Below are 19,503 nucleotides of genomic sequence, written 5' to 3' on the forward strand. Positions count from 1 at the left end.
AGAAAATTACAATAGGCCACTTTTATTTTTCATCTTCAGGATGGCAATATACAAAGTAGGAAAATGAACAACACATCAAAGGAGAAGACTATGTATATTATTAATAAATTACATATAAGAGCTTTTGTTGGATTTTGGAAAAAAACTATGAACATTCATTTAGTACTTCAGACGCTAAATGATGATATGCCCATTACAAACACGAAGTTAAAAAACTGACATATATCTATATATAAATAATTATTTTAAAAACTAACAAAGCATTGTTAATTATATGTTCTAACTTTGTTACTTTGAAGTTTATACACTGAAACTGTACATGTTCTGACTCATAAATAACAATATTTGAGTGTCATACTGAGTATAACACTCAAGGGAGGGGGCTGTCAACCACGAAGCCTCAAAAATGGCACAGAATATTTTATATACTTCATCTAAAGTATAACAAATGTGAGTTATCTAAACATTTTAGCAGGAGAGAAAGATAATTTACTACAAGTCTTTAAACATTACAGCAGTTTTTCATTTGTGTTTTCTTGGCAGTTGCTCCTGAAAGATTGGTCACAGATCCCCTGTCATCTTCATTGTCACCGCGCTTTCTCACCTCACTAGAATAAGGTCAGAGGGAATAAGGAGTTGTTAGATTGTGACACGAATTCAAATACCAACAAAAAAAGACCATGCATAGATATAGTGCTCTGTGCATTAATGTTTTACTGCCTACAATGACATAATGAGCTATGTTTGGTGCGTGAATATTTTTTGTCTGTCTGCAGATTTTATGAAACAAACTGTACTTAGAACAGGACATTTAGTGTTCGAAAGTAGAAATAAGGAAAAGAAAAAATGTCGGTGCGCTAAGCTAGTCACAGGCTCAAATAATACAAATGTGTAATACAAGGCCTTCCAAACAGGTGTAAGCATGCTGCAAGAAACAGTGTATTGGCTGTACAATGTATACAAGAAACAAAAACTGTCTGCGCTTCTTACCCTAATAAAGTTGGCAACAAATATATAAACATAATATAAATGAGAGGTTTTGGTTATATGAATTGGCCAAAGCATAATTAAGCTCACCCGCCACGTCAAGGCACACTCTCAATAGGGTGAGAACCTACTCTCACCTCCTACATAGTGGGCACACAAAGCAGTTTATACTGCTACCAAATAAGTAGAAATAAGGGACTGTGAACAACACAGTTCACTCTAGTTACTAGAAGAGTAACATTTTTCCATATAAAGCACTAAAAGGTATGTATTGTATTAAATGTAAAGAACTAAAAAAGTGTTAACAGTTGAACTATGAACAATGAACAAAGCATAATCAAGCATCAAGCATAAATAATTGTTGTTAAATGTGCCTGGGGAGAATTCAATGATCTTTCAAAAGTGTGATAAAGTTGATATATAGAAGTTGTAATAAATGTTCATGCTTGCATATGGAAAAAGGTTACAAAATACTTTTTCTACTCCAAAACCCCTCATTTATATCCTCTACCAAATGCACTAGATATTAACATCTGCATGCAGCTGTATACTCTAAACGAATTACATCTATAACAGTGTTTCTGTTTAGTAAACTATGGCTATAACGTGTAGGCTTTCCAAGATCTTGTAAACATACAGGAACCAATCTTCAACATCTAGGTTGTTGACATGTGGGTTTGGCAGATTAAAAAGAAATTAACAATTCCTTTGGGATTTTGAGGTATGTTGATTGTTTTAGGTACAATGGCCTTATACAAGATTAGCTGTTAGCAATGGATTGGGTGGGAGGAAGTGGGACACGTTAGTGCCACCTGGTCTATACAACCCATGACCTCACTGGATATGTGCAACGGAGCTGGGAACTATTAGGATCTCCCATAGTCCTCCATGGGGCAATTACAGCTGAGGTAATGACATTAAAGTTTACCATGAAAAAAGTGATTCTGGTTTTATAATGTATTATCACTATGACAACTAGTTGTGCTTTGGTGATAAGATAGCTTTACACTTTTTAAAAAACCCATTCAAATAACCATTGTATCCTGATGTTCTGCCCACTTAGGACATGCAGGTGCACAAGGAAGCATTTTACAGACATATGCACCTGCAATGAACTTCACAGAAAACAAGCTGTGTAGGAATTATTTAATGAATAGTCTAAATTTGTGTATAATAGTAAAGCCAATCCCATGTTATGAATCATTATTGAATAAGGCACATTTGAGCTAAGTATTACAGATTACAGTAAACATGACCTATGTCCAAGGCACATACCGTGCAAGATGAAGAACAGCTTCTACGATGTTTGATCCCTCCTTGGCACTAGTTTCACAGAATAATGCATTGTATGTCTGTAAGAAGGAGAAGGAATTTAACACAGACGCAACTTTAATAGTGTGTTATTAGCAGAGGTGGTGCTACGATATTAACAGATCAAGCAGCTGCATAGGGTTCACTTAATTGGCTAAGTTGCCCCTTCAGAAATTGTGGGGGGTGTGAGAAAACATGTCAACACAACCTACCATGGATAACTTTTCTCCATAACTCGTTGGCACACACTTATGTCCTTGATCTGACATTATTGGTCGAAGGTCAGCTTTGTTTCCTACCATCATGATAGGGATGCTGTCACTGGTTGCATCCTATGAGAGAAAACGAAAACACAACTGATTGTTTTGTAGATATCACTTTTACAATTTAGGAAATATTTTAAATCTGTTAACATGTGGCAAAAGGTATCCAAAGGTAAACTGGCATAACTAATCACTGGCCTCATACCTTCCCACCCCCCCTACACTAGAAAGGCTGGCTCAACCAATTCACATACATTTTTTAGTGTGCAGAACTGTAACATTTAGGATATGAAAAAAGTGACAGATCTGACTTAAATTTATTTTTGTAAATATTATTTCTTAACCTAGCATCTTAAACTTTATTTTATTATGAGGATTGATTATGATTCAAACCTGTGTAATATAACATATACTTTCAATTTACCTACCTAGGAAAACAACTTTTGAAAACGTTGATATGAGAGATCACTATAACAGACTGTATTGTTATTGTGTGATGTCCAGTGCAAAAATCTACTCCATCTACTGCTACAGCTGTTATAGGATATTTACCTCGATCATGTCTATCCACTCCCTCACATTCAGGAAACTTTTCTCACACGTTACGTCATAAAGAAGCAGAACCCCATCTGCTCTTCTAAAATATGATTTGGCGATACTCCTAAATCTGAAACATAATGAAAGTGGTGAGAAAACACTTTAAAAAAAACATTAAAAAGTACTCAATATGAATTATACATAAAAAAACAAGCTTAAAGTAAATTACACTATGCAATTATGTATGGTTAGATGGTCAGGGAAACATGGTAGGCATGAATTACATTTTTTTCAAATCTACACATTTGTCCTTTATTGCCATAGTGCACACCTTTCTTGCCCTGCTGTATCCCAAAGCTGCAGAAGTGTTGGCTCTCCATCCACTACCAGTGTTTTCATTTGGAAATCCACTCCTTTAAAACAAAACAAAATCAAGTTTATGTTTTTTCTTCTTTAAAATAATTTCTGTACATATTTATTAATGTTTTACTTTTTACTCTGGTTGCATGAGGTGAGGTCATCACATGATGATTGGTGATCATAGTGATAACATTACTACCTATGCAGTCACAGTAGGCTTTAGAGCCCACTGTTTTTATATCAGCATGCGGAACAATATTGAGGTGTGTAGAGGTTAACCATCTACCCCTTCAGCTGGGAGGCTATTCGCTCATTCGCGTATCCCCTCAGTGAAGAAATACTTTCCAACATCTAACCGTCTGACCCTCTCATTGTAAAAAGTATGACCTTTTGTCCCATCATTCTCCTGCTGGTAGTCCAGTTTGTCATTATGAAAATCTGATAGATGGCCTGTGAAGTTACTAACAATAGCTGCAATTAAAAAATACAAATATGTTCCTACGCACCACAGGGATTTCCTTTCCTAATTTCAGGTAACAACAAACCATTTACTACGCAGCCTACATGGAGTTAATATATACAGTATGTCAGGTAGCATTACACAGTGATGTCAAAATATTAAAAATACAAATGTTAAACAATTTTACAATTATAAAAATCATTTTCATTAAATATTGCATATGTTCTTTCCTTAACCTTAGAAAGCAAAAACATCTACTGTATTAAAAAAGCCACATCACCAACAAAGAAATGAAAAAAAGATTCATTGATGCTTAATTAATTGTTCACAGGCATTTTGAATCTAGAATTATATGTATTAACAAATGGTGAAGAGTTATGAGTAGTGGATTGTATGGTCCTGTCCTGAGCTTGATTATTTAAATTAATGTATTTATAATACACAATCAACATAAAAACTTGTATGTGCCTTTTTGACAATTATGATAATATGTAAATATTATTAGTTTTCCATCTACCAAATAGTAGAGGCATATTTGATAGGTTGTAAATTGCAAGGGAGTTTTACTACATTGACCTTTACAGCATGGAAATAAATATTTTTAATGGGTATTGATGCACAGAAAGAACATAGCTCTGTCTCGACAAATCATCACTTTCAATGTGTTAACTCACCAGTTCTATTATTATTGCCTTTTATTTAAACTTACCCAAAGTGGCACTTGTGTTCCCTCGAAACTCATTTTTACACAACCTCATGAGAAAACTGGACTTCCCAACAGCGGCATCACCAGCAAGCACTATCTTGTAGGCTTTTTCTGTGCTAGGAAATTTATTGACTTGGTCTGTGCTATCAGCCTGAAACGAAGAGACTTGGGTTGTAAACATCAACATTCATTAATTCATTGCGATCAACCATAATGAAAAAGGTACAAAACTGAGGAAAATGTAAAAGAGAAGTTGTAGACAACTACAAGTACGCTGGCAAGTGGGCTGCTCGCTTACCTGAAATTACTACTCTTATTACCATAATGCAACAAGAGCTCCATTATTTGAACACATCAAGTATGTTGTGGGTCCCCATCTAAGCAGTCCTCTGAAGCTTAACATGCATCTAGCACAGTTTCCATATGTTATACCACTATTTTAGCACATTTGTTTCCCAGTAAATATCCACATATGTTAAAACGTGAGTGGGATCTAAATTAAGTGACAGTTGACTATGTACAAGTTGACGAGATGCATCCCTCAAAGAGAAAATGTATACACACAATAGGCTACTAAATATTTTTTTGTATTCTGACAGATGACTAATTGTGGTGACCTTGGGACACTTTTCTATATGTGGACCCAAATCATCTACACCATCACTAAGTTCCTTGGAATCCAGGTGTGATCATGGCTCTACTGCACATGGCTCTACTGAACACACACACAACTAAAAAAAGAAAGAACACTATGGTAGAGAAAGAATCACATCCAATAAGGGGATCACCTAATTTTCACATACAAGATCGGTAACTCCGAATTAGTGAAGAAGATGTATAAGGTATCATTTAGAGAAACACATTTAAATACAGATACACATTAAAAAGAGTTTTCTTTTCTCGAACAATAGGTACCAAATATTATGATTTAAGAAACGGGGGGAAACATCCCCTTTTTTAGATATGGATCAGTGTTTTTATCAAAAAGCCCAGAGAGGAGCTGTAAGAAGCAAAATAAACCTAAATGTTGAGGAATGAGATGAGGGAATCTCATGCTTGAGAAGAAGATAAGAAAAGAAGGAAGAAGAAAAAATCAGCTATCAACTGCAAGGGTTTTCATAAATGTGTAATGGTACACTAAAAAGATATTATGCTCTGAAACCCCCACCTATGAATAATAATATAAAAACATCAGAAAATGGGGATATAGCTCATACAGATTTTAAAGAGAAATCTTCTTACAAATCAGGAGCTTTAGAGATTTTGAGAAATCCAACCCTCAAAGCATGATAGAAACAATTTAACAAACAAAGAACAGGGGGTACTGAAAAGTGTATATTCTTTACAAATGGAAAACAATCAAAAATATATATTTCTGATACGTTTCTCAAGAAATTTGATATACTTGATAGAGTGTCTGTATGGCTAACAATATATTAGAAATATCAGAAAGGATATTATACAACATTCATTGTGAAAGCATTTTGTAGAGTGCCACTATACAAATCTAGAAGATATAAAATTTTTGTGCAATAGACAAAGTCGAGAAATATGAAGAGGAGGGAATAACAGCAAAAATTTGGAAAAAGGAGATGAAGTGGCTCTTTCACTTGGATTCTTTACAACCTACGGGGCCCAATGGGGGAATTTGACCTTTTTAATTTTCTTTTCTTTATCTTTTTGTAAAGATATCTGTATCTCACATGTATAATGTACATGATAAACAAAATATACCAGAAAGACATAATGTGTATGTGTGTGTGTGTGTATATATATATATATATATATATATATATATATATATATATATATATATATATATATTGGATATTTTCTGCTTCTTTGTTTTATTGCTAGGATCTTTGTATATTTTGGATTCTGTGCCTGGATTTTTGCTCATGGATGTAGGATGCTGAAAACCATATGTAAGATATTTTAGACGTAATTAAATTTATTGAAGAATATATTTGGTGATTTTTATTCATATCCCTTTGAATGCAAGCCTTGGGGGAAGAATAAGAAAACATCTTTATTATGACGAGCCTGCTTATCTCTATACACATGTGAGTGTATTACTGTACAGAACTATAACTCTGAAATCGTACAGTATTTTGTTATGGATATTTCTCTCTATATATTTTATATCCATATTAATTGGAATTTTGTAAGCCTGACTGCATCATCAAAATATATTTTTAAAGATTGTAAACTGTCTCAACCATTCTCTGGTGGATTGCGCTGAGCATACAAATCAACAAATGTGTTTCAGCTCGTTATGGAGAAAATAGCTTTGAATTAGAAAGGATCCACCCCTCCGCATCTCTCTGGGGTGCTAAATATCCCTCACTCCATACACAACATAAAACACATTTTGCAAACATCTCACAGACCTAGGAAAAGATCTGGGCTGCAGGACCAAGGTCCCAATTTCCCTCATTTACTCATTCACTCCAGCTCTGTGATTTGGAGCAGACATGTGGCCATACCTGGGAACTTCTGGGCTCCTTGCGGGACATGGCCAGGACTGCCACTGATGTCAGGGGTCAGTCCTGTGTCGTCTGTGGGAGTTCCCACCGACATCAGTGGGAGTTCCCGCCGACGTCAGTAGGATGTCCCGCCGACGTCAGTGGGAGTTCCCGCTGACGTAGGGGGCGTTCCTGATGATGTCAGTGGGAGTTCCCGATGATGTCGGGGGTGTTCCCTGATGGCAGTGGGAAACACCCCCATTTAAAGGGAAAATGGGCGGGGCACGACAAGACCCCGCACCCGCGACCCGGAGGATTCGGGTCTTGACCAGGAGAACCGGTGCTTCACTCTGCAATCTCCGGGTGAAACCCGGAGACTTCCAAGGTATGCATGTGGCCCAAGGCACATGCATCTGAGAGCCAGACAATTAGAACTTTTACCCTTACTACAATTAACACCATTACATTTATTTTCATTATTGGTAATAACGGCGTCTATTGTTTTTCATTTTGTCAAGCAAATTAGCATGCCCTGTTTATATTATTACATTGCATACGTGTCAGTCTGCCAGCACGTATGCGTGTATAAATAAATATCAGATACCTGTGAATTATCGTTACATTATGACATTAAACCTTGATTGCTGCTTATGTTGGGGAGACATTTATGGGTTTGAAGAAAACTTACAGCTGTTACATGTGCAGGCAGCGCTGAGATACACTTTCTTGAAGATGCCCCTGAGCTGCTTCTGCTGACTGGCCGAGAAGTTTTCCAATCAAGGAGATTTCCATTGCTTTCTGGTGCATACAATTCTTCATCTCTGATTTCAGGAACCTATGGATGGATGACATCGAGTTTAAGGATCACAGAAGTTAAGAAGGGATCTGTTATACCTGGAAATTAATTGCCATTAGATACATAATAATAAAAAGTAAGAGCTGCTCACTAAAACCAATTTTGTTGCTTCTTCTGACAGATGGCTAAACCACAAAAAACTATCCAGAAATGCGAGTTCATCAACAACTTGGTTGATTATTGTAAGGCAAATCCAATGTGTAATCACATACAGTAAACACATATTGGGCTAAATCCAATGAGCTGCCTAAACTGTAATTCATGTTAACAGTGGCTGAAAATATAGGGTCTGCAATTCAACTACATGTCTAAAAACAATTTTGAAGTCCGTAGTTGGAAAAGGTGATTCAGTGGTGCTCCAGAGTATGAACACAACTTGAATGGTTGAATATTAATGAAAAAATACCAAAAATAACATCCAATTTCAATCTGTGAAATTGAGTCTGTATGCAGGTTTTTCTATCTTAAATGTCATATGGAAGTAGGGGAATGGAATAAATAAGGCTGCTTTTGTTGAGGCAAAATACAATACAGTTCTATCAGGTAATAAAATCCATTTGAGATCAGCTAGGGTTCAAAAACTATAAACGACTTAGTCCAATAAAAAAGGCATTACTACCTATCTATATTCTTAGAAGTGGCATAAATATTTAAAACATACTAAAGATTTGTGTCTGCCATTGTAGACCTCTACTTTACCTTTTTGTCATAACTACAACTACAGCATTTTTAATGGCACCACGTTTTCAAAACGATTCTTTAAAACGCAATTTGGCTTGCTTTTAAAGTAAGAGACGTAATAAAAGACCTTTGTCAGAGATATATTTTAATCAAATTGTCTCCTGTCTTCACTGGTAAGTAATTGATAGCGTCGAAAGAGGGTTCCTCATCATGTTAATTGATCCTGATGGTGGACCAATCTATCTTGAATCAATGCCACCTCTGTCACTATTATTCATTCAGAATTTCGCACTGCCATTTGTTTTTTGCAAATCATCTTCACAAGATTGGGGCTGGGGTTATGTGGGGTGAAAGGCTCTCACTGGCAGCTTTCACTAAACAAATTCAGGGTAAGAGTGAAATTGATATTCAAAGGCTCCATTCACATCTCTTTGGGTATGTCAAGCAACAGAAAATCTATCTAGAAACAGAATGGGATTATTCATACTGGCTTCCATCCAGAGCCTGGGGCACACTGGGTAATGACATAAATTATTCAAAGTTACAGCAAAAGGCACAAGTATGGAATGTCATAAATATTTATTTTTCCTTGGTGTGTGCATTTTAGATCATAAAATTACCATTATCTGTAATAGAAATCTTTCCCAAAAGTATCCTTGAATAGGTAGAAGAAGAAAACACTTCTAGGAAACTATATAGTTAGAAAACCTCTGTTTAAATATTCTCTGGTTTTTCTCTATGTTGAATTCATGTGGAACAGATTCATATGTAGAAGTACTTACATCTGTATCAGAGGCATCTCCACCAAAGCTCTCATGTGTAAACCGTGATCTATGAAAGAGTTTGTGTGGTCTGTATTCTACCTCCGAATCATATTCGTTGGAGTCCCTGAGAGTGGATAAGCCACTGTCTATGCAGCTTTCAGGAAGGCTGTCAACCTCACAGTTCATTCTCTGCATTGGATCGCAGGCAGCTAGGGTGTCATAGTCCTCATCTAAGTAGGATGATCGAGGAGACCTGACAAATATATATGACAGTATATTGATTACATCCATATTTAATTAATTAAGCTTTTGCATGAAACTAGCAAAGCCATAACTTTTTTTAAAAAACTTTAGATTTGATATCTCCCTTTGTAACATATGTTTAGTACAGTTTTATAATGTAATTGCCATATTTAACAACACAGTATTTAAATCTTGAAAGCATATCAGATTAAATAACTTATTAACGTCTCTATGCATTATAAGGGAGCAACCACAGTGACCTTCTTCTGCTGGAAGAGCTGGGCTGACCCTATATATTGCATATTTAAATCAAAGAGATTTCACCAACGTCTCCTCATCAATGTAATGCTTTATTAGGCTCATCTCACCACTTAATGCAGAGTGTTGCCCGCCAGTGTTCGCCCTTCTGCTGCTGGCTCTCCCTTTAGTGTATGAACCCCATAAAACTATATATAATAACAATAATTAGTGGTTAGTATATACCTATCGTACGGTGAATTACTTCTGTTCAGTTTGGGACTATTTCTTGATATAGTACCTCCCGGCGAAGTATTTGCACGCTAAAACAAAATGGATTTGTTAGCAGTACTGGTGTGGACAGCAATTAACATATTTCATATGTAAACGTCATAAAACATCTAAATTAATCACTTAGTTTCCATGTACACCAGTTTAGTCTTTATGCAGATATTTATAGTGTAGAGACTTGGTGGAAAAAAATGCCTAGAACATATAGCCTAATATACTGCAAACAAGAAATAGCGATTAAAGTGACCATTTGTAATATACCTCCGACTAACAAAAATGTTAAAATTTCAAAAACAATTTTTGATAAAATATAAGCATCATTCAGGTTTGATCCATGTTTTTCCTTTTAATGCCTGTCTACAAATGGGTTGTGTTTTTACACTCATGCATATTCACAAATACAAATCTGCGTACAAGTATGGGGAATGCAATGAAGTTCATAGCTCAGCTCCATTTGAGGTCCTTTGTGAGCTGCTGAGCCAACTGATATCTGTAGGAATCTGTGAGTCTGACATCATGACTATGTAAACTCATAATACGGATGACTGCACACAGACATATGCATGGGATGGTATACATATGAACTTACCAGGGATCTGTTGTACTTGCTAAAACTGTTCTCCAGTACACTACGAAGACCGTCATTACTGTCATGCAGTTTTCGATTAGCTGTTCTAGTATCAAAAAGGCAATGTGTAACTTATACAACTTATACAACAGCTTTTTAAGTTATTAGTTTTGAGCAATCGATCGATTAAGAAGGCACAAACAGCATCATCCATACATTTGCTAGCATAATTTTAATATAATTTTTAAACAGATACAGTTCATCATTTACTATGCTTTTTATGAAACACTGGTGTCTTATCTTGTATGAACGCTAGTGCATTTTACCATGAAAATGAGTAGACTTATAGATTTAGTCCAACTCATGCAAGTTTGTTGCTACTTACGCTACTGTACGTTTTATTGAACAGTTTTAAGGGAGTGTAAGAAAAGATATCTGACCGGAGACAATTTACAGCATTAAATATGTAGAAAATGACTTAACAAAATAATAACCTACTGTAGTATTTCTATTTGCCTTGCCAGGTCGTCTCGTTCGTTGGTGTATTCCTTAATTATCTCCATATCTCTGGAAAAATAAGCAATACAATATTGAGTGATAAAAAACTGGGTAAGATATAACAGTCAAAGACATATTTTAGGGGACTTTGATTGATTTGTTTTAAGGTGCCAGGAAAGGAAAGTTCAAAAATTAGGCACCACCAGAGAAAATGGCAGTTGGGATTTAAAGACTTAATAAACAGTCTTCAGATGTATAAAGAAAAATAAATATGGCTTTGCGCAACTTTTCAATCCTACAACAAGTACATTTATTCAGGACTAGAGGTCAGCCCAAAAAAAATGCAGTTTGTGCTATGTTTTTTTTTGCGTGAGGGCACCAAGGCATTTTGATGGGTGTTTAAGTACATGAGTATATTAATAATTTTAATAGTATTATTGTTATTATTATTATTATTATTATAGAAAATACCTTTCAGAGCTCAGGCTTTGATCTGCATAATCACTTTTCAAAGCATCCAATTCACTCTGCAGAAAGGAAATACTTGTCTGAGCTTCCAGCAATTCTTTTTTCAGTTTCTGATTCTCCTGCATGAAATCAAGATGAGCATTGAGTTAAAAACATTTTCCACTGCTCACAAAACCAGCATTTATGGCTCTGACTCTAATTCTGTCCACAAGCACACAAGGAACCCTTAATGATATCATATCTGATACGAAAAAGGAGAATGTAAACAATAATCACTCAAAGAAATAAGCATTCACAGCTGCCAACAGTCCCAGATTTGCCGGGAGGGTACCAACAACTGGTCTTAAATTCTGGCGAATGCCTGAATCGGGCACTATGCATGCCTGAAAAGAGGAGGAGACGTGATGTTAAAATGTTACCCACATATTGTCAGTTTAGTTATACTTGACATCATAGGCACACTAAGGTCCAGCATTAGATGTAAATCATTATTTTTTTGTCATTATCTGCAGACCTGTTGCTTATACTAGTAGCGTGTATAGCACTTTGTTTATTTTACAATGTATGATAAATAGTACTGGAATTAGGTTTCTCTTTTTTAGGACCTAAAGATGTTTATGTAGGTGTCTGCACACTGATGATGACCAGTAGTTACAGAGACTACAATAAGTTGTTACAAGGGTGCATATTCTCAAATCACTTTGTACCCTGGGTCGCTACTTTGCAGCGTTTATGAATTCACCTTGAAGGTGGTGGCCACCTACTCTGTTGAATATATAACTTTCACAGGACAATATACCAGTCCTCAATTGGGACTTCCAGAAAGTGATACTGGTGCTGTGCGTCTTAGCACCATTGCAACCAATAGGATTCCAACTCATTACATTGGTTGCTATGGTGATAAGACCACTTTTTTTAAACCTTGCACAAAAAGTATGTTTTATATATACCCCCAATGTCTTATTTTGGCAGGCATTTTGCATGTAACTATTTGAGTGCAAGAAGGACCAGCAAACAAAATATTTGTAAAAAGAATGCTTAGTTCACCTCAGTAGATAAAACCTAAACGACAAAATAAACATAACTTTAATGTCACTGATGTTTGTGCCATGTTTATTAAAACTAGATCAAATACTGAGTGTAGACGTGGCATAGTTATTTACAGCTCTAAATTAAATCTTTCCGCTGATATTACTTACCAGTGTCAATTCGTGCATTTTTGTTCTTAGTGCTGCCACATCTTCCTTTAAATTTATGCTCTTTGATTGTTCTTCAAGCTGTGAAAATCCATGAAAATGTATTAAAACAAATCCTTTATACTTTGTAAAAGCTGGTGAAAACGTGTGCGTCTAATTAATTCTGTTTACTATAAATCCAATCTTTTATTAAAATTCTAGCCAGCTCTGCCATCGAATTCTTCACTCCCTTCCCCATCATTCCAGAAGAGTGGAGTTCCCAAAGAGGAGAGGGACAGCCTTACAGCCAAGTATTATACAACATCCTTTGACAATGGTATTCAGTAAGAAGTTCAAAGGGGGGGTTGAAGCATCATACGTGATGTCACTCCCAGCAGCACTATATAGGCCCCAAGTTCCCTGCATATGGCGCTCAGTTATTCTGATGCTCGCTGTGTGCTACGTTGTGTCCTTTACTGCAACTCCTCAAGTTGGTTCCAAACACTACACAATACACTATCACTTCTGGGCCACATGCTATTATGAAAAAAACGAACCAACTTGGAATTCATTTCTGTGGACCTATGTAATAAAACAACACTGAAATGATTTACGGAAAAAGATTTCTAACACGTTCCCATCCTTTTGTCAACTATACCATGACTACATCACCCAAATTGTTCTTTGTCTATGAACCATGTTTATATTGTTATTAAATGGCATTACTGTATGGTACAAACAAAACATTGACAGTTTTCTAGTTACCCTTTTGAGCTTTTTTATGGCCACCTGAAGTTCAGCAACTTCAGTTTCATGTTGGCGCTTCAGATCACAGAGAGCCTCTTCCGCCTTTCGTTTCTCCTAAAAGAGGAAAACATTGTCTCAATGTCATTGCTAAAAAAAAACAAATAAAGATTCCCAGTTGTCAAAGTATGTTCCAGACACGCCATACACACACACACAAGTTAAATCCATAAATAATTATTTGGTCCATTTTACCAGAGGTTCCCTAATTCAATCATCAGCCAGAAGCTGTTTAAGCCCCTGAATGCTGGGAAGCAGTTATCTACACAGAAAGACAAGACAAATCTTTTGCTTAAGCAAAACTTTTTGGAGGATTAAACCAGCTGCCTTACTTAAAATGAAAGCAAACTAACGGCATAGGCTTTTAACATGCCACAAAATGCCCTCTGACTTGTTGGCCAACAGGAAAAAATAAAAAACATGAATTATAGTCAACAGTTACTTGCCAACTCAAACACTCGAAGGAAATACACAAGGGTAAGTTTACACTACTTTCTAGTTTCCAGTGACTCGACCCTGTAACTTTTACCCTGTCACTATATACGGGGAGCTTTTTGTATTTCTTTTGCACCTTGTCTCACTCTTTCTGTGTATATATTTGTTTTAGGTAGTTTGTATGTTTGATTCTCTCCCAGGTTTCATAATGTTGGTTTTTCTAAAATATTTAAATTTTCCCTTTTCAGGTTTACTTTTTCCTCTTAGATTTGCAGCAGTGAGAATACATCTGTTGGTTTTAGAAGCATTTGCTGTACTGCCATAAGGTGTGCATTTTAATAATCAGGGCCACTAGGTGGTGCTTACAAACCACAATGACACAATGATTATGATTCCTTGAAGACAACGGGATCCATCCACTCATAGTAATTAAACAGTTAATTTGTGAGACCCAAATGGGTAGTTTGCAGACACATATAATATAGCATCTATATAATATTAAAGCAAGCAACTATTTTATATATATATATATATATATATATATATATATATATATATATATATATATTATATATAAAATATATATATATATATAAATATATATAAACAAAATAGCAATAGCTTATCCAATAATCAAATATAAATGCAAAATTGCATGTTATAAAAAAAAATAAAAATATGTGACAACTAAGCCCCTGATGAAATCTTACTCTGGGATACAGTAACGCATTACAATAACCCACTAATCCTTACTTTTAAGAATACATGGTACACCTGATCATAAGATTAGAAAACAAATGACAAGATATTTGGTTGTGTTTGAAATATACGATACATACAATTTTAGGGTACATTTTCTTTAAAAAAAAAGTCTTCTATCATGGAAAACTGCCACATCAGAATTAACATTTTATATGTAAGAAGATGCATGAAACAACGGTACTAAAACCAGCAACACAGAGCAATACCACAAAATATATTCTCTATTAGATCAATTGATCATTTCATAAATGTACGGGGAAGTGCTTACTCAAAGGCATCTAAACCACCTTGTAGTATCTTAACTGTACAATGAGCACCTAATCTTTGTTAATGGTAATTCATCAGCAATAACAACCCATACACTGTTCGCCTATCATTCGGTAATGTTTGTCTTACTGCATGTAGATAGCAAGGGAAAATTTTCCCATACTACCTACAAATTGTTCTCCAAACAAATATGAATGAAATGAGAAAGCTGCTTTACCGAGATGTAAAAAGTTAAAAAAAAGCAATGGTGCATAAGAAAAAAAACTATTAATCCACACTTGTTTCTGACATAGTTCTCTTATACGCAGGACAAAAATTTTAAAAATATCTGGGAGCTGGACAGCTGTCCAAAGGTTTTTTTAGGTGAATAGGCAGATTCACAGCGGTAACCCCTTTATTATGTGTATGATTTTGGTGTACATATGGAGGTAAACTCTCAGATTAAAAATGCATACAGAATCATCTTGATGGCCTCTGAAAGGGTCAGTTATAGAAAAGACAGAAAGATATGCATGGGAGACTATGGTTAAAAATGACGTATTTTCAGCCTATGTGCAATTCACTACCATCACTTGAACAACCAAACAAGTACACAGACTTATTTCATGCAGGGGATGGGGTAATAGGTTACCTTTCCATTCAATAACAACTTTCCTGCCGTGAATTGTTTCAGAACCAGTACATACAAATGTGTAGCTGCTTCATTTAAGATCCTTGTACAAGAGGAAGCTTAACAAGGCTAATTGCGCACATACACACAGAGACACGCACACAGAGTTCTCTGTAACACAATAGACAGGAGCATGAAGTCATGCATATCCAGTGGTAAGAAAAACCTGCTTTAGTCCAGCCCTGTAGAAAATATGACCTGGAACAATCACTAATCAAAAGCTCGAAATGTGAACCTAACAATTTTGAGACGTTTGGGAAATAACAGGGATTCTCTTTAGCCTGATTTAGCTGTAATTATTATGTAGTCTCCAGACGAGCAGTCAACTGTCAATCCCATAACCCGAGGCTCATAAGAGAAACATAGACTTTGACATCAGATAAGGACCATTTGGTCCATTTAGTCTGCCTATATTTTTCCTTCTTTAAACTCTCAAACCTTAATCAGTCCTAGGTAATCTCCAGACTTGGGTGGGACTCTACAGACATTAACTAGTTAGAACAATGATCTTATAATAACAAAATATGTTCTACTTGTTTGCAATAGTCTAAATTATATATATATAATTTTATTTTTATTTATTTTTTTCATTTTTTTTAAATACAGATATACAACTTGCAGGTTATAACCCAAATCACAGTCCTCCAGTACTATGTCTATGTTCTATGTAAGCATAGAATATGCTCTTGAAATAGTCCATTGTTCTAGCTGTGCCTAGGGCGGTTGCATTCAAACCTGCTTATGGATCATTCATGGCTATAAGTGCGGCTCTAAATGCTTAATGGATCTCTACAAAACACGCAAAAATATGCGCAGGATAACCGCAGGAAGAATTTTACTAAAACCCTGCAACATACATTTTCTACCATTTTCTGTTTTGATGAGGATATTCTATCCAAGATACCAGATAGAAAACATATAATATATTTTTTTTTTTTCATTTTGACCTTCTATTGATCCAAATGATTTGGATACACAAACGTATAAAGAAGTATCTAGCTACATGAACAACAAATGGCGGCAGACAGTGCACTTTAGACTTGGCATGGTACTTTTCTTACAACTCTAAATATGACAAATTAAGAAGAAAGAAGAAAAAGTAGATACTGTTATTGTTAAGATAAGTTTTCAATTTAAGATCTTGTTGGACACTGTTGGACATTAAACATCTCATGGTTTAAGAGTATTCCTTGAGTGCAATGTCCCAATCAATGGATCAATTAAGAGGATTTGACCCTTTTTTGCATAGGTATGGATATCCTTAAATCCTGGCTTAATAGTTGCCATTGAAGAAAGAAGTTGCCTCCCACCATTGCAAATTGTTTACTGACAACAACTGCTATCCTGTGAACACTTGCTTATACGAGGGTAAACCTACCAAATGCCAAAAGACTGAAGTGGTTTGATTATGACAAAAAGCCATCTTCTCTTCTACAAACCTTCATATCTAAGCTTATCAAGTATCTCTATAGAGCAACACACCCTCACAAAAGTAAAATATTTTTTTCTACTTGTTTTAAAAAATACCCATTTTGTTTGAACAATGATATTTTTTCCTCCAGATACTGTTTTTGCACATACTTATTCTGGTACAGAATTTTACCTTGTATCATACATTCAACTAAAGTACCAACCTCTAGATAATTATAAAACAGTCACTAAGTTTCAGAATAGTTGACCAGTAGCAACAGGATAATTCTGATACCATCAATATTACGTTTAGCACATACTATAAAGATACTCCAAGGAAGGCAGATAGTCAGGCTTAAATGGGTATACATAACTGGGCTGTATGGGTTGATATTAATCACTTTATTGTGTCTACTTACATTCAGAACAATGTCTGAAACCAAAGAAATTTCCAATCTGAGGAAGGGCACTTAAAACATGTATATCTATTTTTTAAGAACAGAAGTCCCCATTTCTCGTTGAATTTGAATAACCTTGGCATTACAACCAATACAGTAGTGTTGATATACGCTCCCTACATAACAGAAAACTGAACACCCCAATGTCGTAACTGTGCTTCTTTCTAGCAGTGCTAGAATAGGCACATACTCGACATGGAGTGTGTCCGTAGCTTAAGAGCTACTCGGCGTTAGCTACATAACTACTAAAAGCTCATGAACTACCTTCTGGAGATGGGACACCTGCTCCAGGGTGTAACCTCCCACACATTAGTTTTGCTGCAAAACACTTGAGCAAGGCTTCTATTACACTGTAAACCCACACACTCATAGTAGTATTAACACGATACAGGCCCACAAAGTAAATAAAATGAAGGCATGCTGCATTTGTATTGTAGGTGTACCTGTTTGCTTTAAACAAAATACGTGAAACACCCTGTATGGAAAACCAACACGGGGTTCAATTCAAATGTTACAGATAGCACAATGTCATAATGGACTATGGCTATGGAAACACTTGACCCATACACTTAGGTTCAAATGCTATATATCAAAATGTCCCCTATTATATCAGGATTCCTTCTCCACATTGTGTAATAAGCATGAATACACAAGTATTCGTTTACAAAGAAAGTTTAGGTGATAAAGTAAGTACTTCCATAATCACACACCTCTTTCTGAACGCTTGGTTATGCCAAATGCTATTTAACTCTATATGAGGCTGAAACTATCCTAAAATGCTTTTAATGATATTTAAGAAGTTGTAATAATTGTAACTGTCTTGGTTAAATCTGTAACTTGGCTAAAGCAGCCATTAGATTCTAAAGTATCGTTTCACCTAGACATGTTCTGACAATATTAAATTCAGATTTGTTATCCTCCCTTCTAGATGTTTAAATATACAGAAAACAACATAAAAACTTCAAAAAAGTTTTTCACCAAGGCAACAAATCTTTTTAATATATCCATGGTCTCTTTTTATTCCCATTGCCACAGGCTACAATTACGCTTTGAGAAAATATTATTAAATAGGACAATATTACAGATAGTTAAAGAACTAATTAATTAAGGAAGCATTGAAAAGTAATGCTAATAATACCATGATGAGTTATACAAGTTTGTAAAAAAACATCTTTGTAAGCATTTCTCAGAAGGTAAATATATTTTATTTAATATATTATATATTTTTTGTTGCCATGTGAGTAGGCATTTTGTCTTTTAATCACTTCTCTGTCTTACAATTATATTAAACCATAAATCACACACGAAGACTTACAGTATATTGTATTTGCCTTATTAGCTACAATCCATCAGCTTGGAATCTGTATCAGGATTTTCAGAACACTTACCGTACATCTTCTATACTTTATGCATGAGATGAAATGCCTAAATACTGCACTTTTATTTCAGATTTATCGTTATTTATAATTGCCTCTTATATATTTATATTTTTTGACCAGTAAGTAGACTATTTTTGCTATTTTGTAGAAGGACTGCTCCTTCTGCAAGAAACATTTCTCTAAAACATAAAACCAAAAAACGGTACTATAATTGATATTTTGATTAAACTATTTTTACAAAATAAAATAAATGTAAAAATAAGTTTTAAAACATAGAAATATGTAAATCAATGTAAAGGACAATCAAACTAAAAGTGAAAGGCTGTTTATAACTTAGCAATAAACAGGTACCTTAGGAAAAGGTATTGATAAAGGTGACAATGAAGTCTTTTCTCCTGTTTTCAGAGGAACTCAAATGTGGAATACAATACTACAATCATCCACGGCA

General features: G+C 35.2%; 1 protein-coding gene across 1 annotated transcript in view; it reads right to left on the minus strand.

Moving 5' to 3' along the window:
- Positions 1-269: 269 nt before the first annotated feature.
- The window catches only part of RASEF (RAS and EF-hand domain containing), a 31,603-nt gene continuing 12,369 nt past the window's right edge, over positions 270-19,503 (minus strand). The window contains exons 4-17 of the mRNA XM_053467042.1: positions 13,636-13,731; positions 12,895-12,972; positions 11,699-11,814; positions 11,228-11,296; positions 10,751-10,835; positions 10,117-10,193; positions 9,409-9,643; positions 7,778-7,924; positions 4,628-4,775; positions 3,430-3,511; positions 3,114-3,228; positions 2,511-2,630; positions 2,263-2,339; positions 270-608 (exon numbers count right to left, since the gene is read on the minus strand). Coding sequence (XP_053323017.1) covers positions 503-608; positions 2,263-2,339; positions 2,511-2,630; positions 3,114-3,228; positions 3,430-3,511; positions 4,628-4,775; positions 7,778-7,924; positions 9,409-9,643; positions 10,117-10,193; positions 10,751-10,835; positions 11,228-11,296; positions 11,699-11,814; positions 12,895-12,972; positions 13,636-13,731 — 1,551 coding nt within the window. The 3' untranslated portion in view covers positions 270-502. The remainder of the gene's footprint in view (positions 609-2,262; positions 2,340-2,510; positions 2,631-3,113; positions 3,229-3,429; positions 3,512-4,627; positions 4,776-7,777; positions 7,925-9,408; positions 9,644-10,116; positions 10,194-10,750; positions 10,836-11,227; positions 11,297-11,698; positions 11,815-12,894; positions 12,973-13,635; positions 13,732-19,503) is intronic.

The sequence above is a fragment of the Spea bombifrons genome, chromosome 1 (genome assembly GCF_027358695.1).
Source record: "Spea bombifrons isolate aSpeBom1 chromosome 1, aSpeBom1.2.pri, whole genome shotgun sequence".
NCBI lineage: Eukaryota > Metazoa > Chordata > Amphibia > Anura > Pelobatidae > Spea > Spea bombifrons.